Source organism: Argiope bruennichi, chromosome 6 (assembly GCF_947563725.1).
Source record: "Argiope bruennichi chromosome 6, qqArgBrue1.1, whole genome shotgun sequence".
Taxonomy (NCBI): domain Eukaryota; kingdom Metazoa; phylum Arthropoda; class Arachnida; order Araneae; family Araneidae; genus Argiope; species Argiope bruennichi.
Window position 1 is genome coordinate 35,894,541 of NC_079156.1, and position 24,773 is coordinate 35,919,313.

At 27.8% G+C, this 24,773-nt stretch overlaps 1 protein-coding gene across 2 annotated transcripts in view; it reads right to left on the reverse strand.

The window, feature by feature from the left end:
• Positions 1-5: 5 nt before the first annotated feature.
• The window catches only part of LOC129971586 (guanine nucleotide exchange factor DBS-like), a 209,037-nt gene continuing 184,269 nt past the window's right edge, over positions 6-24,773 (reverse strand). For both annotated transcript variants that reach the window (XM_056085487.1, XM_056085489.1), the window contains 23 exons: positions 20,546-20,698; positions 20,300-20,417; positions 19,462-19,561; positions 19,278-19,370; positions 18,593-18,709; positions 17,657-17,898; positions 16,274-16,412; positions 15,454-15,576; positions 14,744-14,920; positions 12,816-13,019; positions 11,436-12,112; positions 9,960-10,136; positions 9,097-9,175; positions 8,820-8,993; positions 7,489-7,578; positions 7,202-7,348; positions 6,287-6,364; positions 6,024-6,206; positions 4,801-4,978; positions 2,671-2,787; positions 1,735-1,962; positions 738-874; positions 6-371 (listed from right to left, as the gene is read on the reverse strand). In XM_056085487.1, the coding sequence (XP_055941462.1) occupies positions 330-371; positions 738-874; positions 1,735-1,962; positions 2,671-2,787; positions 4,801-4,978; positions 6,024-6,206; positions 6,287-6,364; positions 7,202-7,348; positions 7,489-7,578; positions 8,820-8,993; positions 9,097-9,175; positions 9,960-10,136; positions 11,436-12,112; positions 12,816-13,019; positions 14,744-14,920; positions 15,454-15,576; positions 16,274-16,412; positions 17,657-17,898; positions 18,593-18,709; positions 19,278-19,370; positions 19,462-19,561; positions 20,300-20,417; positions 20,546-20,698 (3,773 nt within the window). In that variant the 3' untranslated portion in view covers positions 6-329. The remainder of the gene's footprint in view (positions 372-737; positions 875-1,734; positions 1,963-2,670; positions 2,788-4,800; positions 4,979-6,023; positions 6,207-6,286; positions 6,365-7,201; positions 7,349-7,488; positions 7,579-8,819; positions 8,994-9,096; positions 9,176-9,959; positions 10,137-11,435; positions 12,113-12,815; positions 13,020-14,743; positions 14,921-15,453; positions 15,577-16,273; positions 16,413-17,656; positions 17,899-18,592; positions 18,710-19,277; positions 19,371-19,461; positions 19,562-20,299; positions 20,418-20,545; positions 20,699-24,773) is intronic.

Here is a 24,773-nt window from a genome sequence, read left to right on the forward strand (position 1 = left end):
AAGGCTACAGTAAGAATAACATCTTTATATAACAAAAACACACAAGCGGTCACAAATATAGAAATTTCATATTTGCATGTACAGCTGTATCAAAAGTACAAAATTATATACTTACAAAAAGTAGTTATAAATATATTAAGAAGTTTGAAAAAAAAATGTACAAGAATAACTGCAAAGAGTCCAATACATGATTAGAGGGAGCTTTTTCCCCATTCCTCTTGTCCTACACAATGAAATGAACCACTTATGAATTCAAAGTAGAAAAGGATTGTCTCTGCACTAATGCTATGGCACTTGCTACTTCTGTTAAAAAATACAGTTGAGATTGTTCAGACTGCGAGCCCAGATGGAGATGAAGTTAGAGTTGAAGTCTGCAGAGGAAAAAAATAAAAATTATACAGCTGTATCTCAAATCAAATATAAGATTTTAGGAACTATTTGTGTAAATTATCCCATTGGATTCAAATTTAATATTTTTTTTAATTATAAATCAATTTCAAGGAATATGAATGAAAATATGCAATAAATATCTATTTTTAAATTCATACTAAGCAGAATTACAGTTCATTTGCCAAACATTTAAAAAAAAAGAAAAGAGGAAGATCTATTTTTCTTTCCAAGTAAAATTTATATTTTATACTTGGTATACAAAATATGTATATAACTTTAAAAAATTTAAAACAGGTTTTGAAAAGATTCTAGATGAAACAAAACATTTGAATGCAGCAAGTTATCACCTCTGCTGGTGCAGCTTCTAGGCTGGCATAGGAGGCTCGAGAGAGAAGACTGTCGCTCCTCTCAACTGTCTTGAAGCGGTTCACATTCTCTATATAGCTGTCTCCAGAGGTACTCAAATCCGTGAAGATGCCACTTTCTTTAAGGGATAATAAAAGAGAAACATGCAACACATACTTTTAACTCATGCAAAATCAAAATAAAACTGGGGGAAACAAAAATTACATCATTAATTTATTATAAACACATGCCTGTGTCATGCTCAATATGAATCGAAGCATTCCATTTAAACAAATATGAAATAAAGCAAAATAATAATCTATATATTACAAGAAATAATAATAATAAATTAAATATTGTAAATAGAAAGAACACTTAAGGCATCATGCATTGTAACATGGTTTATCAATTGCCCCTAAATTAAACTCAAAATTTTGTCTGTATTTAAACTACACCTTGCTTTGATTTTTTTTATAGTTTATAAACTTCATTATATAAGTCAGTTTTGTTTGTAACTATATTGTTACTTTTTCCTGCCTAATTTCAGAAGTGTTTGAATGCTGACTATAATTTGAATGAAAAGCTCTGTCAGGTTACTTAGATGACATGTCTATATCATTATCTATTTTATTTTTTCTAGGATGAGACTATTGGTAATTTTTAGAATAAAAGTGGCTGGAACAAATCTGCATAGAATATCATTCCAAGATCTAAATACTTTTTAATGAATTAGGCTGGTATATAATATACAGCTATAAGAAACCACCTTTCATATATAATATTTTATTAGAAAATATGATTAAAAATGCACAATATAATGCAATAGAGCATTTAAAATCCTGACAGCATCGTTAGTTAACCATATACTCAGATGAATGTTAATGATAAATCAAAATAAAATCATGAAAAAAATTCATTATTTAAAAACTATTTTTATTAAAGATGTTAAATATATTTTAATGAATATAGGTTTAATTAGATATTTAGCAGAGTGCTTACCAGCTGAGCATTGAGACTGTTGTGCAACTGATCTCCTTTTATCAGTTTCTGTTTCCTCAACTTCCTGTAATGGATTGGAAGTGTCATAGAAAATAGAAGTTCCTTGACCATCTCCTGAAGAGGAAGATCCTCCCAGGGAGATGATGGAAAGAGGGCGGCGCCGAGGTTCAGGGTTGTTATTAAAATTATCAGAACTGGACACTGCTATAGAGTTACGAAAACGAGGCACTGGAATGAAATATAGAAATAAATGGAATATGTTGATATTATATTATTCAATAGAAATGTTTTAAAAAATTGAATGTATTTTAACAAACAAAAATAGTTAATTTTGAAGACATTAAGTATAATTGCTATTGTTTTTTTTTAAGAAACAAATATTATCAAAAATACAAAGTATTTTGATAATACTTTGAGTACAATTGACCTTAAGTTGTTATACCTTGTATTTTTTTTATAATTGTTTCTTAAAAAACAGTAGCAATTATATTTAACGTCTTCAAAATCAGCTATTTGAAAAAATTTCTAATAAAATTAACTATATAAATTTGTTTCATTTTTTAACTATTAAAATAATGTGAATGCATATAATCTTATTAAATTTAAATGAGAATTTTATATCTGATTTCATTAAAGAAACTTATAATTAAGTATTTTGTGCATTGTTTAGTGTAGTTTTGAAAATGATACTATAAGAATTAAAAAATTTTTTCCCTTCCAAAAATAACAAAATAATACAAGTGTAAAGATGGTTAATTTGACATTATTAGCTAAAAATATCCAAAACATAAATTACTATTGTAAGGTAGAAAATTAATGCATTAATAAAATTTTTTTAATGAATAATCCCACAATGCAGTAAGAAAATGTTAGCTTTTAACATTGTTGAAGCAATGTTCAAAAATTTTACAAAAGAACCAAAAATAGACTTGTTACCTTTATTGAGCTGTTGCAGACTTATTGAACGGTCACAGATTTGATCTTGGCTGGGAGTAATATCAAGACAGGGTTTGTTTCCAATTCCCATTGAGGACATTTCTTCCAACCTTAAATCTAGGGGAAGGAAAAAATATGAAATAAACACAAAACATAAAGCTTACACACTCAGCTGTTTAAACAACAAGGGAAACAATTTTTGAATGAAGTACAATAGAATTTTGTTACACTTAATGAGCATAATTTGTTGCTGAATCTCATTTGCATTGCAAAATACTTGTTAAGCAAAATAATTTTTTCCACAAAAATCCATATAATAGAACAATGTGTTCCATTGAAAAAAATTAAAATAAATTTATAATGCATGCTTTTTTCACAAGAAAATTATTTAAGATATTTGACACATTATACATTCACTGTTAAATGAATTTGTAGTTCACATAACTATTGCCTTATAAGGATGTTAAGGCAGGAGCTCTGAGCCTACGATGCAATAATTCCCTATACTTTAAGTATTCTCCCTCATTTTGATGGTAAGTTGCTGCTCTGTTGTGGCTATTATTTTCTTCATTCTTGATCTATGCTCTACCACAACTTTTTGCTGAGACACAGAATGCAGCTCCATAATCTATTTGGTAGTTCTAGTTATTCTTCCACTTGTTCATTGATGTCATTGTTATAAACATCTAGTCTCATAATCTTGGCCAGGCACTTAATCTCATTTTATTAAAGTTCCACAAGCACTTGCTGAAACTCTTCTTTTCCATGTTCGACACTGTTTTATAGCCAAAACTTCTTCCATATAAATACAAATGCTTTCTTCAAATATGTTGTAAAGAACAAAAACAAATTTAATTTATGCAAACTACATCAACCAGATGTTGGGCGCTGTTGGAAATAATTCAGTCTTCAACCAGTAAATTAAAGTATATTCAGAACAGAAGTACTTAGAACAACTGCCATGCATACACTTGTGACTGCTTCACTCTATTTATATCTAGAACATATCGACGTCACAGTTACACAAATGTGGCATCATGCAGTGCCACTCATTTACAAAAAATTTTCTTCACAACTCAAGTGCTCAATACAGATTGATACAGCATGTGATGTCATGGTATCACCTAGCAGCTCAATCTTCAAAATGTTACTTGTTAAGCGAGTTGGTTTACATTATAAAATGCAAAAGCCAATTCTAGACCATGCTGAGCTAAACATTTTAAATTTAATTATGTGTGTTATAAACTTTAAAAGTAGTCTGTATCACAGTTCAGGAATAAATGGTGATGAGAAGCTATTACCAAAATGAGTTTACAAGGTTAATTAAAAGCACAAATTTATTTCATTCATTAAGGGAGATTGACATAATTAGGGAGGATGAATTTTTTTAAAAAGTTGTGTGTTAAAAGGTGCAACAAATAATTTATAATAATTAATGGAGGCATTTTCAAAACTTAAATTGTTAATTATTTTAAGAATCTATGTAATATACTACTTGGAATTTCAGATTTCCAGCAGACTATTCCTTAATTTTACTTCAAAAATATGTCCTTCATTTGAATATCCATTAAAATATTCAAACCAAACCATGGCTAAAGAGGATATAAAGACATTAAATGAGATTTTTAATAAAACTGATTTCTATAAATATTGAAATACAAGTTGACAACATGAATGAAATACATAATTATTATTATTCTGTCAGCTTATTTACAAGAGCAAATTAAGAGAAATTTTTTTTTAAATTTCCCAAATATATGAAAAATACATAACCACAAAGTGTATTATTTCTTAAAATGTGGATAGATGTAAATATTAGTTTAGCTGAATTTGATTAATACAAAATGTAGAAGTTTATGAGGGCTTTTAGGGATAAACTTATTTTGAAATATGGTCTAACAAGCAGGACAACACTCTAACCAGCGGTACCTTATCCAACTTTTATACAACAATAGTGTTAAAATCATAATGGCCAATTTAATACAAAATCATATTTTAGTTGACACTTAGCAAACTTGCGTACATACAAGTCAAAGTGGGCATAAAGCTATTTAGAAATTAGAAATGAGACAGAATGCTAGTGCAAAATTCTACTACAATAAATCTTGTTTTTAAATAAATCATACTTACTTCTATTTCTTTCTGCTTGTTTCCAAAGCAAACCACTGATTTCTTCCACCCAAGCATTTTTGATGTCAGCCGAGGGAGCTTGCAACAACCACAAGTCCTGTGTCTTGCACTTGCGGAACCAAATCTCGAACTTAGTGGCACTTTCACCTACCTGTGCCGTCAGACCCAGGTCAGATGTCTGGAATAAAAAGAAATATTCAATATCATTGATTAGATGGGTAAAATATATAAAAAATAACTATTATGTAATGAGTATTATATTTCATTAATAATTCAAATCTTTTTGAAAGCTAAAATGATAATAAAATATCATATCCAATTTTTAAATGTAAAAGCTGTGAATAATACACAATTAAACAGTAATATATATTAGAGTTTTGATATACACCAAGTTCTTCTTAAGATGTTTTCCTCAAAACTAGAAAAATGTTAATGAATTCTTCTTTTTCATATAAATAATCATGTAATCACTATTAACTGAATTGAAGGTAGTTATCTAAGGATATAAAAATTAAATTCGTTAACAAGAAACTATGCATAGTCATTACAAGAACTTTGTTACAAGAAACTATGCATTGTCTCTTCATTCATTAATAGGTTTCTTGTTTTCAGATTTAATCATTGAAATTGATATATTATAGATAAAGCATGTATGAAAAAAAAAAAAAAAAAAACCCTTTTTTAAATTTATTTAGTGATTTTAAACTTTTTATTTTAAAAAGCGTGCTAGTTTATTGAATTTAAAAGATCTAATTATTTTATTCAAAGATGCATTTTAAAATTGATAATTGATCTTCTTTCAATAAAAATGCTCATCTGGTTTTCTTGCACCTATGATCTATAAAAGAGAAACAAGAACAAAATGTATATAAAAATTCATTTATGTTTGTATTATTTATTGATATTTGTTCATTATCAATAAATATTCATTTATTTTATGGAGATTCTAATGAATTCGACATCAAGTCCAGCGATATCAAATTTTTTGAGATTGTAATTATAATACAAAGCGAAATGAACAAATAAAAGGTAGGAGATTATATCTTTCAAAATTCTAAAAAACAATAACCAAAAAACTTACTGAAATATACATGTTTAAAAATATCTGTTTGGGAGATATAAAGGTGGGGTAGGGGACTGAAATGATAATGTAACAGAAAACAAATGACTTAAAATGAATTTATTTAATGTATTAAGTTTGTAGACTCTATAAAAAGAAATACCTTTATGCTGCTTTTGTACTGGTAATAATCACTGCCCTTACAAGAAGGGTCCCTTCTGGCCTTGCTGAAAAGGATAAGATCTTCGAAAAGGAACACATGGCGCAGAGCTTTACGAGATTTCCCTCCTTGACACACTAGGAATTCATCTTGTCTCAATAGACGACCTTGCTCTTTTATATTTACCTGCAAAAGAGGAGGCATTGCAAATACACATAGAATTTCAAAGCTTATTCAATTAACATCTGATCAAAGAAAATACTTACATCACATTCACGAAGAGCATCCATTGCTAACAGGTCATTGCCATGTCTCAGCTGGAAGCGAACCATTTCTTCTGCCGCCTGTTAAAAAATAACAATAAATTTTATAATTTAAAGATATGATATAGAAGAAAGAAAGGCCAAGACAATTTAATACATTAATTTTTCCATTATAAATTTTTTTGATAAAAAATAATTCCAAGGAAATAAAAAGATAAACAAGTTGAATGCAAGTAACATGGCAGTTAACATGAAAAATGATCAAAATAATTTATATATCGTTTAAAAATAGTAGAATTATATGATAAATTGATTAAGTTATTTTAGAAATGAAGGCAATTCATTAACAATGAAGTAATAATATATATTCTTTTTGATGAAAATTAAAGCATTTTATATTTCAGATTTTGGGTAAATATGATCAATGCAGAGAGGTATTTTCAAGCTGATAATATTTCATTTGATATAAATTTAGTAAGAATTTTTAAATAAGATAAAATTTTGCTTACCATTTAAATCACCTTTCAATTTTAAAAAATTAAGAAGTTCCAAAATAATAAAAAAATACACATTTTATATTTAGGTGCTTTTCTTTTAGCCCAACAGTAAATAAAAATATACATTAAGAATTGTTGCAAAACGTGTAATTTTTTTGCTAGCTTCGTGTTATAAAGATGCTGTATTTGTTCTTAACATATATTTGATAACTTCTAAGCTAATAAGAAAATTAAGGAGAAATTTTGTTTATAAAGCTTTTGCAGCTTGATGAAAGCTGCTGTAACTGAAAAAGATTCATATTAATCTCAATTATGAACATCTTTTATACTAAAGCTGATTTTTTTTTTTTTATTTTCTTTAAATCCTTCTTTCATGTTAAGCAAAATTAATCAGTACAAATGAATAAAATAAATATTATGCCTTTAAATTATTGTAGTATTCACTATTGGTTTCTGGGCATTCTTTGAGCAGCTGCTTGAGCAACAGAGCATATTTTCCCATGCGCTGGACAGGCTTCAGTAAGTAGCTGGCTAAATCCATTTTGTCTCCAAGCTCATGTTGCTTTTTCTGAAAATTAATTTTATAAAAATCAGTTATTAAATCAATAAACAATTAAAAATGAGATTCAATTTCATAAAAATATTTTGGAATAGAATAAATCTACATTAAATTATTAATTATAATAATAAACAAAATAAAAACAATACCTTGAAAAAGCTATTGCCATATTCGGCCATCAAGCTATCAGACTTGGGTTTGTTTTTATTGTACAATGCGTATAAATAAAATTGACTCTCCTAGAAGTAAACAATAAAAATTCTATTAAAAGCAAATTTATCAACTTTCACAACAAAATTTAGAACTATTATTTATTTACATATTTATTTGATTTAATGCACTTTTGACAAATTTAATAGAAATTCAATTATACATTCTTAATAAAGTAGATTTATAAATTATAGATATTAAATACTATGCACGTGGCATAGAAATTAGTCTTATTATTCATTGTCGAATGGCAACAGTCAAATATAAAATAAACTATCAAGCAAATTTCAAACTGCTTCATTAAAACATTTTTACGGTTGTAATGAATTATGTATTTTACTTAGCTAATTAACATAGTAAAATGTTATTAAAAATGCTCTGTGGAGGATTCACCATGTAACCAAGTCAATTTACAAAAAAGAAATTAAATATACTTCAAACAGAAAATTTAATTGACTGAAAAAATATTTAACTATTGCCAGATGGATAAGTTACACAATTGAAAAAAAAAAAGTTAAGAATCATGCTACAGATACTCAGGTGTAGGGAACCTTTATTGCATTCCATCCTGAATTACTTTTTTAATTGGTTGATTTATTCACTATAATTTAGAAAGTGTTGCAAGTTAAGCTATTTGCAACATAATATCTTTTTCAGATTTTAACTTTATTAAAAACCGCAAAAGAGCCATTCAGTAAAGAACTGTAGGCAACTTATAAAAAAATAACTTTCTTAATTTTCATGGTTACTGCTTTGATTTTATTACTCAAGAAACAACACATTACTAATGCTTTACAATAAATGCTAATAGTAATAATAATTAGCTAAATTATTATTATTAATAATATAATTAAATTTTGTATTTGGGTAAAATCATTATAAAACACTTTCTTTCATTCGAAATACATAAGGCAATATTTTTATGTTATAATAAAATAGCATCTGAATTGAATGATCAGTTACAATTCAGAAAATTTTTCAGTGAGCATAGAACTGAATTTGAAAGTACACAAATCACTATAAAATTATAAACAAACAAGAAGCAAAGCAATCTATTAATAAGGTACATTTTTCCAGAGCAAATAAATATACACTCTCTAAACATGATTTGTGAGTAAGTTATAGAAGTTCTGTAATCTTGGCAATTATTAGAAAAATGTATATTAACAGAACTATATATATCACTCTAAAATCAATTCCTTCAAAGTCTGTTTAAAAAACTGACAATAAAAAGATTAAAAATGGAATATAAGACAGGAAGATATCATACATATTTGAGAAAACACTGCCCCACAGAATAAGGCATGGATTCACATTGTTCCAGCTCTTGCAAGAAATAGCAGTTGTGAAATTCGTATATCTTTTCAATGTTGCCAAATATGACATTTCTTTGACTCCTCAAAACTTGGCTCACATTACTGTTTTGAAGGAGAGGTACATAATTCTAAAAGATCAAAAAACAGGTTTAATTTATTTCATGCAATATTTATATCAGAATACAAACGTTGCTCAAAAATAACTGAGGAAAAATTTTAAATTATACCTACCTCTATGATATAATTAAGAGATTTGACATAGTCTCTTTCTGTCTGGATCATTTCCATCATAACTAATTTTAGAGTTCGACTGCAGAAAAAGGAGAAAACATTAACATTAGCATAAATTAATAATTTAACATAATTTCAGAAATTATACAGGAAGAGCCACTAAAATATTTATATATAAACAACTCAACCTTCAATATCATTCAATGAAAATCCAAAACATTAAAATGATGGTTGCAACTGTTCCTTTTTTATAATGAATGTTTTCTAAAGCTACGATTTACCGAAATCAAATTGTTTATAATTAAAATATCATAAATACTTTAAATTAAAATTAAATTAATAGGAACATTTAAATACCTTTATTGATAGATTTGTTTTGTATTAAGTAGATGTGTTGTTTTAATAATAAAAATATTGCATGCATTTTTTTTTAGATTTGCCAGGGAATTGTTTATAAATTTCTGTACTATATATTAGATGACACTCTCCATTTTAAGAATATGCAGTAGTTTGCTTCAAATAAAATTCCATAGAGCAAATGAGATATTTATAGATACTATGCAATCTAATATTGAAATAAAACCATTCAAAACTGGTATATACTCCAATGTAAAAATTCAAAAAAGTATGATGAAGAAACTCCTAAATGATGATGCATAGGCCAATTAATTAAAACAGTGGAATGGATATAGGGGAAACATAACTACATAAAAACAAAATATAAACAAACAAGAATGAATAATCTCTCTTCAAATTGTCAAAGGCCCATATGTAAGGAATCAAGATGATTTTGTGAGTGGGAAATAAAAATGAAGAATCTTCATAATCAAAGTGGTGGGTGGCAAGTCTCAGAATTCACTTACTTATTTACAATTTTGAGATTTTCCATCTCTGATGTTTTTCCAGAAAGTAGTTCTTCAAAATCTGAGCAAGAAGCACATCGCATGAGATGAGAGTTAACAGGAGCAGGCTTTGTATGCTCTTCTGGATTAGAAGATGTGTAATTAGCACTCATGGGTCGACTGCTCTCTTGAAGAGATCTGTTTCAATAAAACAAGATTATTTTATCATTTTAATAATTTTATAAATAGAGGAAATATCATACTCTGAAATATTATTAAACTGATCTCTTACTAGTAAATAATCTAATATGAAATAATTATGAACTGCATAGTTGATAAGAGGGAGTGATAGATTAAAAACCATCTAGAAATTAATAATATATAAAGAGAAAACCTCTAAAGTTACTAACTGTTTGCTGTCCATCTGAATAACAAAAGTCAAATATTTAGACAGATACATAAATCTCTACTCATAATAAAGATGAATGTGTGTGTATCTGTTGGTGCTCTACAGGTAAGACTACTTGTCTTACAATTACCAAATTTAGTATATATACTAGGAAGAGTGGAAATGTGCACTTTAGTGATGTTCTTGAAATTTTAATCAGAAATTTAATTAAAATTAAATGAAATTTTGACATTACATTCTCAAAATATTATTGCACAAAAAAATACATTTTATACCATTTTAAAATGTAAAAAATTACCTTTTTCATGATATCAATTTAAAAGTTGTGTGAATTTTTTTTCCAAACTTTGGCAGTTTTTTAATAATATATATATTTTTTATTTTTCAACATGTTATATTATTGCTCTGAAATTTACACCATTTAAATTTTTTCCATCAAATGTTTAATAGCATGGTCTTTTTTCCCATTGTTGAAATCTAAGGAAGGATTCTTTTCAATGTCCAAGTAGTTTACGAGACAAATGGAAAAATGAAGTTACAGTATTGCTAAAATTAGAAGATATATGAATAGGGCATTTACATTTTTAAAATTATTATCGGTCCTCATTAAAATGGGTCAACTACACAATAAGCAAAATTTAAATAAGACAATTAAAACAATTGGGCTTTAATGCCAGACAATTTTGCAAAATCATATCCGATTTATCCAAAACCAAATATAAATAATATTTCTGGCACACCAGTTGGTTCACTGAGATGGTTAGAATTTAATATAATTAAAGTTTAACTACCTTCATGAGTAAAAAATATGTTAGGTACATGAAAAATTAATTTATAATGGAGATATATAATTACTGCAATGTAACATTTTTTGAGAAGTATTTTTCAGAAATCATTCTTTAAGAAATTATAGATTTGTATCAATAAATAAATATCCAATTATTTTAAATGCCAATAATCAATACACATATAAAATTATTGATTAATAATATTTTTTTAAGTCACCAAAACCACAGGTTTACAAATATCAACCACCTTCTCAGGTATAAAAGTAAGACATGAAGTTAAGTTCTATAATATCAGATTACCTATTTCTTAAATTCACCGATTCTTGATGCACAAGAAGTCGATTTTGCTCCAACATCCTATTTTGCTCTTTTACTTCTTCAGTGTACTTTTTAAGTTCAGACTCAAACATTTGCCAGTTACTGTCATCCTCTAATCTACTTTTTGAAGATAAGCTTGACGTACTCTGAAGAATTTTAGAATCCACGGAACTAGTTTGCACATTGAGATTGGTTAAACTATCACTGGAAAACGGATACGATTTTCTGCCATGTGGTATACGAGATGAATCAATTTCTGAAGTGTTTATGTTTCCAAGCACAAGTTCATCAGTTAGAGAACCCCTCTTACTGAAATAGTCCGTTCGCTTCTTACGCTGAGAGAGGCCCAGAAGTCGCTCTCGGAAGCCAGAAGCTGGGTAATAGCTGCTTGGAAATGCGGTGTAAGAACCCACAGTTTCTTTTCTGAAGCCAGGAGATGAATGGCTTCCATTAAAACCATTAAGGTGCGATTGTGATGAGGATCGATAAGTCCCACCTGAAGACAATGGGTTCCAGAGGCAAGGTTTTATTTTCAGATTGTCCAAACTTTCATTTATGTTTGGTCTTTCTTCATAACTCAAGCGATCTTTGGCCTTGATTAGAGTTGCAAGGCGAGCTTGAACGAGGTTCACAGTTTCTTCATACTTTGTTTTGGCAACCTGAAGTATAAGAAAATGAAAAAGATGATGTAAAGTCCTAATAATAAAGGAAAAAAATGATGAAAATTTAAAAATAAATATTTAAATTATTAAAATTTTTAATTTATCAAAATCTCTATTAATTAAAGTTAATGCTTCATAAAATTAAATTTTTAATGCAAAAATTGTTTTTATAATATTTTAAAATTACGAGTTAAATCACACATATTATAGATAATGCTGATTCTGAAAAAGAACTTGCAGAATGAATACTTGATCTTTCAAATCAATATTATCAAAATATCAAAGAAAGTAACCAACAATCAAAAAGGAATAATTGCAAGCAAAACAAACACACAATCAAGAAAATCATTAGTATGTCAGGTTCAGAGGGTTGAAGATGGGAGAAGTATAATTTGATCCTGATATATGAATTCCATAGTTTTAAATTTTCAAATGTATATCTTATTTTTAATTTGATGTGAATTTAGTAACTTTCTTAACCAACATTTTTTTAAATGAAGAACTTATTCAGAAGATCTTTATATATTTCAAGAAAGATAATTTGTTGATAATAACATACTGAATAAATCTTCTCACTGAATTTGATGGTATCAACACATTCTGCAATAAAGCACTCATATAATAACAGCACACAACTCATGCATACAACTGCTTCCATGGTAACCTTAACCATTTAGTTCATTGCAAAGGGAAAGGTTACCTGGCATTGGCTGGTAAGTGTAGGATTATTGAGCTTGGTGGTGAGTTGAGCCATTTCCTCAAAGATCCCATCTTCTAGGTAAGGATGGGTCTGAAGATAGGTCTCCAGTCTCTTCATAATGGTCACCAGGGCATTCACAGAAGTAGTTGAATCCACTTTCATGTGAGAAACAAAGCGCATTGTTTCCAAGGCCCATTCATAGGTCTACACAAGGGAGATAACTAATATCAAGCAAATGCATGCATTTAAAACAAACCTCTAATCACAAGTTATGAAATATCATGCTTTTACAATATACATAGGAATAAAAAAATAAAAAAAAACTAAGGTATAACTCCTTGAATGAAACTTTTTTTTTGAATGACAGCAATACTTTGAGCGCCGATATTCCATATATATATTACTGTCAGATCATTATAAAGGGTGTTCCCATTTCCTCTTAGGGTTTGATAAGGATAGAATCTGATGCACACAGTTTTAAAAAAAACTTATCCAGTGGATGCTGTTTAATGTAATTGTATTTAACGTCATCATGTGCTTTATGCTTTCAAAATACTCTATCCTGAGCCACTGTACGCAAAAATACTCATTTAATACGATCACTACATCGTTTAACATGATCAAGTTCAAAGTAAAGAATTAACGAATTTTTCATTCTCAATCAATATAAACGTTCGATGCTCATGGGAACTCTTGCTGCATTTAAAAGGAAATATCTGTGAATCGTTATTTCCCTTGGGAGAGGTTCACATTCTTTTGTTTATACTAGAAGGATCTAGATTGATTTAAATGACAGCTGTAAGAGTTGGCTAGAAAATCTGTTAAATTGCCATAAACCAGTACTATTTGCAACTGAATTATGAATGTAAAATGGACTGAAAAGAACTGATTTGAGTATTAAATACAAAATTGAAATTCCTAACAGTTAGTCTATCTAAAATAAGCCAACGCAAGGCTGCAAAGTAGATGAATATTTCACAGTCTCTTCACAGTAAAAGTTTCTTAAGTTTTTGGCAATCAGGACTATGTAATATATCAATGACTATGATAGGAACAAATGTTTAGAAAAAAAATCTTCCAATGAATGCCAAAATGAATTAATGAATGAAATCAAGCACTTGATATTTTAAAATGCAACATCATTCAATTTCATTTCCAATAAGGAACAACATTTATTTTTTTAGATGTTATTTTAAAAATATAAATGATGTAGCCCTGTAGTAAATGTTTTTTTTTCTTGATGGATTAAAAATACAGTTGATTTCACCCAATTCAATTATTGTTATCAATCAGTTAATGTTATGTCACCATTCAGTTTTACAATGATCATATTAAGCAGCAGATATTGTATCATTATGGCAAAGCAGACAGATTCTCAATCCATGTGTCTTTTGTGATCCAAAAGTGATTAAATCTAAAATCAACCACTTGATATATTCATCTCAATATGTAATCAAATCAACTGTAAATAATGCTTTCTCTTTGCCTTCTATTTAATTTTCCTTGGTTAAAAATTTGAAGTGATTATATATTATTCTGATTCAATTTGAAATTACCATACTATGCTAATTTGTAAAGGAAAGTTTAATATCCATAACCTGTAATCTATCATCATATCTTGATCATCTATAATTATAAGGAATTGAACATACCCAATAAAATTGAAATGAATTATTATATTAGCAGATATGTAAAGTTTATATTGTATAATTTCTCTGAGCATTTTGATTTTAATTGGATATATGAAAAATAGCTAACTCCATATCCCCTTGAAAAGAACCGAATTAAACTATGCTGATTTCACTGTACACATACTCTCTACAAAAATGTAGAAAAATAAGTTAAGAGAACTCCATAAATGCATGCGGTTAAATGGGGAAGAAAAAACAACAACAAACAAACAATAGTTTTAGAAATTTAAAATATACTTTGTCCAATAGTTGATAGCAGCGACTGGTATCCTCCAAAGTCTCCCTGGCATCTTCCAAACGATCAGTGAAGTCATCTAATTGTTTCTTTAGATTAGCACTGATCCCATTCTCTTTGTCTGAAGGACGCAATTTTGGAATCTCTTCAAGCAGATCATTGCCCCTCTCGATTTGGCGCTGAATGAAGGAGAATTGAAGACAGATGTAGAAATTGCAATAAATAAATTCAAAAATGAATAAATAATTATAAGGAAATATTTGTTTCATTACATGCATCAAAAACATAAACATATGAGTTTAAATGAATAAGTACATAAAATTTCAATTTTGCAAAGCATTGAAATAATAAGACTTTTTTTTTTTTTTTTTTTTTTTTTACAAAATATACTGAAGAATTCACAACAAAGGGGAAAGAAATGTAAGGATGAAGATTTATGACATTTAAAATGTGAGACATATTTTCTTCATTCTTAGAATGGGTTATAAACAGTTTTTAATACACAATAAAATCACGAATAAAAACAAATCTCAAGCAGAATACATTACTGAATTATAAAACATTACTAAATTATATTCATATTATGCAGCAATTGATTCTAAAACTACACATTTCTAGTACACATAAGTTATTAATAGCAAAAACTTAATACATTTTTAACATATTAGTTGCAAGAATCTAAAATAATGTCTTAGAAACAATAAAATCTTACCATAGCTAAAAAATAAAATTTCTCAAATTCACTCTCTTGCTCTCGAATTGCATTTAGAGTTTCAGCCAGTGTCTTGTGCTTCTTAAGAGTCTCTTCTCCCTTTCGATGCAACCATGATAATACCTGATAGAAGACAATTCGATTAAAGTCTTAAAAGGCAACAGACAATTCTAAAAGGCAAAATTAGTTGAATGCCAATTTTTTATAATTTTAAGTTTTACAAATGCTCAGTAAATTTACAACAGGCTATGATGGCAATCTTTCAGTTTATCTTAATTTATTGAAATGAACTATGTATTACAAACAAAATGCATGCATTGCAAGTGATATTTAGTTATAACAGTTTGCATACATAAATTAATTAAAGATTCAGTTTAAGGAAACTAAACTTTAATTGAAATTATAGCAACAATAGGTCATTTATTAAAAATGAAACTTTAAATTCATATTACCCATTATCTTTTTCTAATGCTGTCCTTAGATTAATATATATATAAGTTAATATTCTTGATCAATAAATGTTAATGACTTTTTTCAAAATTCTCAAGGAGATTCAGAATGTTCCAGTCTTTTGAATTAAGAATTGTTCAGATATCAACAATGCAAATTACATACTGGCATCCTTAAATAAATTTAATTTGCTGAGCTAACACAATTCTAAAATGAGGCTTGTAATGATTTTTAAATCTTTTTCAGAGGTAAAAATACAAAGGTAAAAAGATAATGGAAAGCATTAAATGAAATTTTAAAATTGCATAGCTAAGCTTTATAATTTCACATAAACAACTAGGAAGCACGATAGAAAAAAAAAGAAAAATACCTGACTAGATTCTTCTTCAAACATCTTTAACATCATACACTCTTGCAATTTATTCAAGCGTTTGTCAGCTAGCCTTGCCAATCTTTGCACTACTTTTTTCAACTGCTTATACAACATATTGCTCTTCTCCACAGCTTCCCTGCATAACAAAATGTAAAATTCAGTTTAGTTTTCAAACCAAATAAAAGCTAAAAAAATTGTTCTATTTATTCAAATACTTTTTTAAAAAAGCAACTCAACAATTACTCAACTGTTATATTAGAATAAAATTTCAACTTTGATGAGAAGTTGAAACTTTACAGTTTAGCTTTAAATCAGTTTGAAAAAAAAAAAACACATCAATAAATAAATTTTTTTTTCACTGATAGAAAAAAAATATGTATATTGTTTCTTTTATTTAAAATTTTTCATTCGAACTGTATTCTAGAAAATAAAATGCTCAAAATCAAGGGGGCAATTAAAATTTATCACAATTTCAGTGCTCAATAGTAATTTAAACTGTTAGGTATCTATTTTTTCAGTTAATTAGGCATTTCAAATTACATTATATATGTAAATAAATTATCGTTGCTTTTCTCGATTACACAATAATTTATTTGATAGTGAAGATTGTGTCCTGGGTGAAATGACTTGAAGACACATGTTGTCTTTTATGTTGTTTATTGGTAACATCAACAACAAAAGGCACATGAATACGCCATAGTGTAGTAGGCCTAGAGAACTATACATAAAATTTCTCGGGAGACAGCGGAGATCACACTTCTCCTAGTACAGAAGTCAAATTCGTTTCAACTGGAAAAAAAATATATACAAACAACAACAGTGAGACCATGTGATATTTATATGATTGGCAGCTAGCTCCGCCCAGGAAGACCATGCGGTTAACTGAAATCTTAACAATATATATGTATATAGCAGGAATATATAATTTTTTTCCCTTTAGAAAAAACATTTTTTCATTTATATATATGAAATTTTGAAACACTAATTTTTTAAAAATTTTCTACAAGAGAAAAATTACATTTCCCTGTTCTCAATCCTCTTTAATTTATAATGCAGATATTGTTTAATCCCTTAACTGTTGTCTTTTCTATCTCATTAGATGATACTTTCAAATTTAAAAACATATTACTACAATTTGCAATTACTATTTATATTTATGAATTTTTGTTTCAAATCAAATCATCCATGAATTATTTAATTTAGTACATTAAATTAAAAACATAAAAACTATTTGTACACATCATGCATAAGAACATAATTTATGTAGTTAAAATGCATTTTATAAACGTAAAGAGGTTGAGTAATTATTTTATTTAGTTCAACAGAAGAAATGCAATAATATTTAAATTCTTTCATATGACCTTGATCTTAGAAACTCACTCATAATCAAGATTGTTTTGGAAGATTTTGTGATATTCTTCTAGCTTTTTCAAGAATGTTGTTCCTTCTTCTTCTAAATAGCGTAGCTGCTCATTTTCTAACACTTCCATGATCTGTTTCTTCTGCTCTTCAATCAGTTGGTGGGTGAGTACACTGGGTAGTTGGCCATAACGCAGATCTTGAATAAGCTGTACCAGCCGGCAGCCCATTTGTTGACAGCTTACAATAAAAGGATCCAAGAACTGCAAAAAATTAACCATAAATCAAAAGGAAGTCGAAAAATTTATAAAAATATTTAATTTAGTAGAACAATACCACATTTTTAAATACTACAATTATCAGAAGATTTAAGCATGTTCACAACTGAAACAGTTTTTGAAGAGTTTTACATTACATAACACATTATTTTTCATGAAATATTGTTTTATAATACTTACCAAATTATATATGTTAGTACTAAAATTACTTTAACTACTTATTGAAGCCTACAAAATTGGATCAAAAATAATATTTAGTAGAGCAGAACTAAAGAATTAGAAGAATTTGTTGTCTCAATATTTAATAACTTATGCTAAATAATGAGTTTAAAAAAACCTAGTATTTACACAAAGTTATAAATTTTCTTTTCTAATAAATAAAATTACTAAGGTGGGCTTTTTTGTTGTTTATCGATGTTAATTTAAAAGATGATCAGTAATTTTATCATTTTCTAACATTAATTAATTAAATATATATAATATATTGTTTCTTGTTTCACAGCATGTTATTTTCTGAAATTAGATGTTCTATGGTCAACTTTCAAAGAAATTTAACTATATCTGTTCTTTCAAAAATTATAATGCTTAAATTCATACACAGCAGATATTCCATGATTATCAAAATTTTAGCCAACAATTAAATAAGTATTAAGCCATTCTACGACAGAAGTCATACTACCTCATGAAATTTAATCCATTCTTGGTGATCATATTCATAAGTTCCACCAAATTCTGGCAATAGCTGATCTTTAGCAACATATTTTAACAACTGATTCTCATTAACAATAGGTTCAAACTGAAACAAAGGAAATTAAAATAAGCTTCCATACACAATGCACAGTTCTTTAAAAATAATTTTATTTGTTATTATTAAAGTATGAAAAATACAGCTAATCATAATTCATATAATTTTAAAAATATACTTTAAATCCATTTTAATAATAATCCTAATGTAAAATAAAAATGATTCAGTTCAATTTTAACACTAGAAATAACAAAAATATGAATTAAATAAGAATCAATAAAAATACATGAATTATTCAATTAAATATTTATTATAAATGACAATCTTACAAAATATTTAAATCTAAAAGAAGTTTCCTACATACAAGATTTTTACTAAATAAATATTCTACAATGAGTAAAAAAACTCAAAAATACAAGACTGACCTTTCCATGAATGCTTATAAAAAATAACCTAATAATTTTTAAAATCTCAAAATTAAATTTGTAACTATGAAAAATTGTTATCTGAAGTGAGTGCATACACATCCACAAAAATATATGAAAACAATAAAAATAAACCAGTTAAAACTTAATGAAAAAGTAAACATTCCAAAAAATTAGTTGACCACAACTTTTACCTTAATGTGAAAAATCGGGTACTTAGATGACAATGCCTCAATTTTATGGTTTTGCAATGCAAGTACTAAGCTGACAGTACCAGGAACTGATTCCTAAAACAGAAAAATAAAGACAATTAAAATAAGTAATAAGCAACAGATACGAGATAAAGAATGCTACATTAACCACAGATAAATAAACAACCTCCACCAATGCAAGTGCTTTATGTAGATCACTCCATTTATCTGCATCCATATTCCGACCATCTACAACAACAAGGAAGCCTAGGCACATGGTTTCTCTTCTAAAAAATTAAAATGAAACAAATTTGAAATGTGATCAATCCATTTAAAACCTTTTTCAAAAACAATATACATTTTAGCTATGAAACTACATGCAGAACAGTTATATTCTACTTAAAAAGTCTGAAAAGGTATTCAACAGTCATTAATGAATTGAAGAATATAATTCCATCATTCAGAAATTTGGTATAATTAAATAAGCTTATGCTGTTAGTAATGCAGAAATTAGGGGGACAAAGTTTTTTGGGACAGTTAAAATTCACATACAAATCATTAACTAAAACAAGCATTAAATATTAAAAAAAATTGCAGAATTAATAAAATATTTAAAAAAAACATGATTTTAGTGGAAAAAAAACACAAACATTTGTGTAGTGTCATTTTTTTTCTTCTCTGTAGCTGTTTTTAAAAAAATTTATTTACTCAAACATACAACAGTTAATAAATTAATGGAGGAATCTATAATTACTGGAAACTGTTGTAATTGCATCTCATTTGAATAAATTCTTCCAAAGATATATTATTTAAATATGATTATGATTAATAATAAAATTAACTTCTATTGTCTCCTATAATTTTCAATAAATACACATTTGGAAGTATAACAATCGAATATATGAGTTGCAAAGATAAACACAAAGTGTGTATTTCTTATAAAAAATATCCACAAACACTTGTTTGATTTTCTCTCTGCCACCCCTCCCCCCTGCCAAAGGAAAGAAAAATATGAAAACACTTACTTGGGAATACTTTGAAAATAAAGCAATATTTCAGCCAAATGAACAGCATCGATTTTATGTTCTTGCATATTTTTGAGAGAAATGTAAACCACACTCCTACAACACATATCTCTGCTACCTGTAAAAGACACCAATGAGACTTGTACTACTTGCAGTAAACAATGAATACTGGATATAAATTAAACCGTGTTCAATAAACAAATCATAACAAATAAGTCGATTTTAACAGTATCTGATAGCAATTACCTGGCATGACAGCTACTTTTGATTGAAGGGCATTCTCTCCAAGGCTGGCTACAGCACTCAATTGCCTCACTTCTGGCAAGGGGCTCTTTGGAGGGGTGCAGTGAGACTCTCCATTTGTCTGAGGCTCCTCCAATTTGGGCTTCAATTCAGAATCTGTAAAAGAACATGCATTTTAGGATAATAATGTTAAAATAGCAAAAAGGAGAAAAATTGTTTGGAGTAATTTTAAAAGTGAAACTGTTATAACTAAAATAATTAGGAGAAAGAATTCAGAAAAAAAATTTAAATAGATGAATGGACTTTTCTAAAATATTTATTTTATCAACATAGGAAACGTCCCAACTTTCATTTATTTTTCAAACATTCTTTAAGTGTTTATCATCATCAGAAATGGTTTCACAATATTTTTATGCTTAGTATTTCTTTCGTGTTTATTACGAGTTGGAATTTTACGTTATGCATAAATAACGATTTGATACCACAAAGCACTAACAAGATTTATTTCAGTTTTAAAACCTTTAACTTATTATGCAACCTTAGCCTTTGAAAATAAATTTGCTACAAGAATTTTGTTCGATTCAACTATTAAATTCTTCAATTATTACAATACTAATCATAGATTCAATGCCCTGAATGCAGTTAGTACTTTGAATAACTATTTTTTTTTTAAAAATAAACTAAAATGAGGTATTTCAGTGTTATTATAATTTTATACATAAATCATGCAGAAACTCTACGCATTTCAAGAATTTCAGAGACTCTTAGTTGAATCAATACGATCCGAAAGATGTTATCTAATTAAATAGCGGAAAAATTACACAATTAAAGGGTTAAAAACATCAAAGAGGGTCTGGTGAATCATTTGAATGCTTAACTAGGAATTATTTAAAAATGCGTCTTGAAAAGTTGTGCCTTCTTTACAGGGAATCGTAAGATATGTATCAAGAAATTAAATCTCAGAGAATTTTAATTTCATTTGCTATTTGTTACTAGCTAAAACTGAGTTTTCAATAATTGTTATGGTAAAATTAGAGTATTAAACGAAACGAAGGCTGAAAAGGAAAGGAATATAAACGTTTCAAACTAATTCCATGTATGAATATTTAACAATCAACAGTTAATCCATCTCACTAAGTACTGTATTATTAAAAACTAAATGTGTTTTATTTTTTTTAATCTAAATTTTAATGAATATTTTATGAAGTTATTAATTGGAGATTTTAAGATACCTTTGGGGAGGGATAGGATTTACAATCACCAAGAAAGTCGAGAACTAAAAGCTTGTGAAGAATTATTGTGGAATGTATTATTCCAGAACAAAAAGCAAAATAGTTAGATAATAGCACTATGTAGAAGCCCTGACAATACTATATGCGATTAAAAAACAAAAAAACATTTGGATGCTGTGAATATGTAAATGGCGTTAGTGGAATAAAAGTAATTTTTTTTTCTCCTTTTCTAAATTTTATAACACGCATAAGACGCCTTCCCAAACTGGATTGCAGGTGTCGCCTCCCACTCCCCAGGCTTTACAGGTTTCTTCTTTTTTAGATACTTGGTACTTTTTGTTCCTCGTTCGTGCTGGGTGAAGTTAAAAACATTTTGCCATTTTGCAACCATAAAAAACTTTGCACTGCAACCATATAAAATTTTTTAAAGATTTTTTTTTATTCATAATTTTTATTTACTCACAGGTATGTTTATCGATTCATTGTTTCTATATTGCATCATGCAGATATTATTTATATTTTCATAATATTTTTCCATGTATATATATATATTTCATTTCTATCTGCCCTTGAAGAGAATAGTTTGTACCACTGAAGTTTCCTATCGACTCCTGACAGCTTTAACATTTGGGTAAGCTAGATCGGTGTGTGGGGTGCGCACCAAACGCAATGTTAAAACTTTTTTTAGTGCACAGTAAACGTGATCATCATGTTATGTTGGAACATCAGGTCACATTGAAATCATTCTGTTATGAGAGTTCTTTTATAACACTATCTATGAATTGCTATTTACAAAAAAAATAGCAATTAATTTTTTGCTAAAAAATATTTATTACTGATTTTCTCTCCCCCTCCCCATTTCTAGATGCTGTCTGTAGCGCATGTTTTTTTCTAGGCGACTGCCTAGGATCGCTAAACTGTGAGGAGGTCACAGGCAGGTCAATTAAAAAGCTTTTTGTTCTAATACTTGAACAAAAACTTATAAAAAAATATGAAATGAATAAATTATAAAATATTAATGTTCAGTTCTTATCAAGTATAACTGCTTAAATTGCTATATGTTTCATTACGTTTAGTAATTTATTACAGTGTTTTTTAAAACAAAGATGTCTGCTTCAGTAATATAGTGTATAAATGTGGATGCTTATCTCGAATCTTAATAAAATTTAAAAAAGCATTTCTACAAAAATAATAAAATAAAAAAAAATTAACCCGAAATAAATCAATTTACTAATTAAGTTATCTTAAACACGTGTTGAAATTTTAAGCTAAAATGTCTAGTTTATAAAAAAAGTAGCCATATATTGGCCTTGACCTGCCTAGAATAGCAAAATGCTAGAATTCACCATTGCCAATTATTCGAAGTTTCAGCGCCCACCCATCTCCGCAACTTACGAGAAAAATGCTTTCCAGGAAATATCTTTTCTAACTTTAATAATCTTATTTTACACAGAGCGCAGGGTCGAGTATCTGTTTTGTCTTTCTGATAAGATAACAAATGACATAAACCCATCTGCGCGAGGGTTCAAAGACACGCCATTAGACACGTGAGCTTGCCAACGAAGCCGACGGAAATTGACAATTCTTGACGATGGGATAAATGATTTGAAGCAAGGTTCTTAAATTAAAGGTCGCGATTCTAAATAGGTTAAAATGTAACATACATTAGTTAATAAATGACAAACGATTTAGAAAGCAGGATTTCATTAAAATTTATTAAAAAATTATTTTAAATTGCATTTTTAAAAACCATCCTTAATTGCAAGCATCCTTATACATAAGAAACAAATCAAATTCATTAAAAATATTTAAAATTTCGCCAAGATTAAATTTTTAAAAATTTAAAGATCTTATTTTTACTATATATAGAATACGTATCCATGAAAAATGGAAGTACAATATTATAATTTTATTCAAAATTATTAACTTACGTGTAGACTCGCTCTTTCAGTAAGGTGGGTAGTGAAGCATTAAGACAAGAATTAGTCGAAATATTCCCTTATTCTTATTTTTTTTTCCTAGTTTCAGTTTCTCTTCTGCAATCTCTAGAGTCTCATACTGAATTCTACAATATTTGGCGACTCTATTTAAACATCATAAAGGATAGTTTATAAAATTTCGAATAAGTTAATTATTTCGAACAGTTGACAAAATCTAAACTTCCGCGCCTGAAAATTATGGCTCAAATGTAGAGTGAATATTTAATCCTATTACTGTTCATGTGCCTAATAAATAAATAAAATTTCTATATCAATATCATTTTACACGAAATAGCATTTCTGAAATTGGTAATGAAAATTCTTTTACAAATAAAATAATTCATGTAAGATCTATAATAGACCATAATGAGTTCTTAAAATATGAAATTATTGCATCCTATAATCATTATGAAGATAAAACAAAATTAAAAAAAATTAAAATTAAATCTACGATCGCAAATTTCAAGTTAACATGCGAGAACATTATTATTTTTTAAGTCATTATTTGTCTTATTTAAGTCATTAACCAGTTTAAACCGGTTTGGAACAATCACAAGATTTCTCTATCGGTTTCTATACATAATAATTTTTTTAAATTTTCATTTTCAATTTTTCTAGCTGGCAAACATAGTTTTGGAGCTCGACCGATTTTGAGATGAAATAATAGCTAGGATGTCATAGTTCTACGTCAACCTTTTAAAATCGCATCTACTGTCAAAGAAGTATACGTAATAATAATGCAATACTGGTAAAAGCAGGTAAAAAATATATGCGATTAAAAGATGAAGATGAAAATTGCCATTTATGCTTTATTCACTGCCTACGCGATTTCGAGCTTCAAAACTCCCAAACCAAAACAACATCATGTTCTCACATGATAACAATTTCAAAAAATTTCATAACATGATGATGCACTCTTTCATTTAGCTATATGCCACCAAAACAAATGTATTGAAATATAGAGTCAATATATGAAGAATAAACAAGTTTGTTTTATTATATTTATTACAAGTATTATGA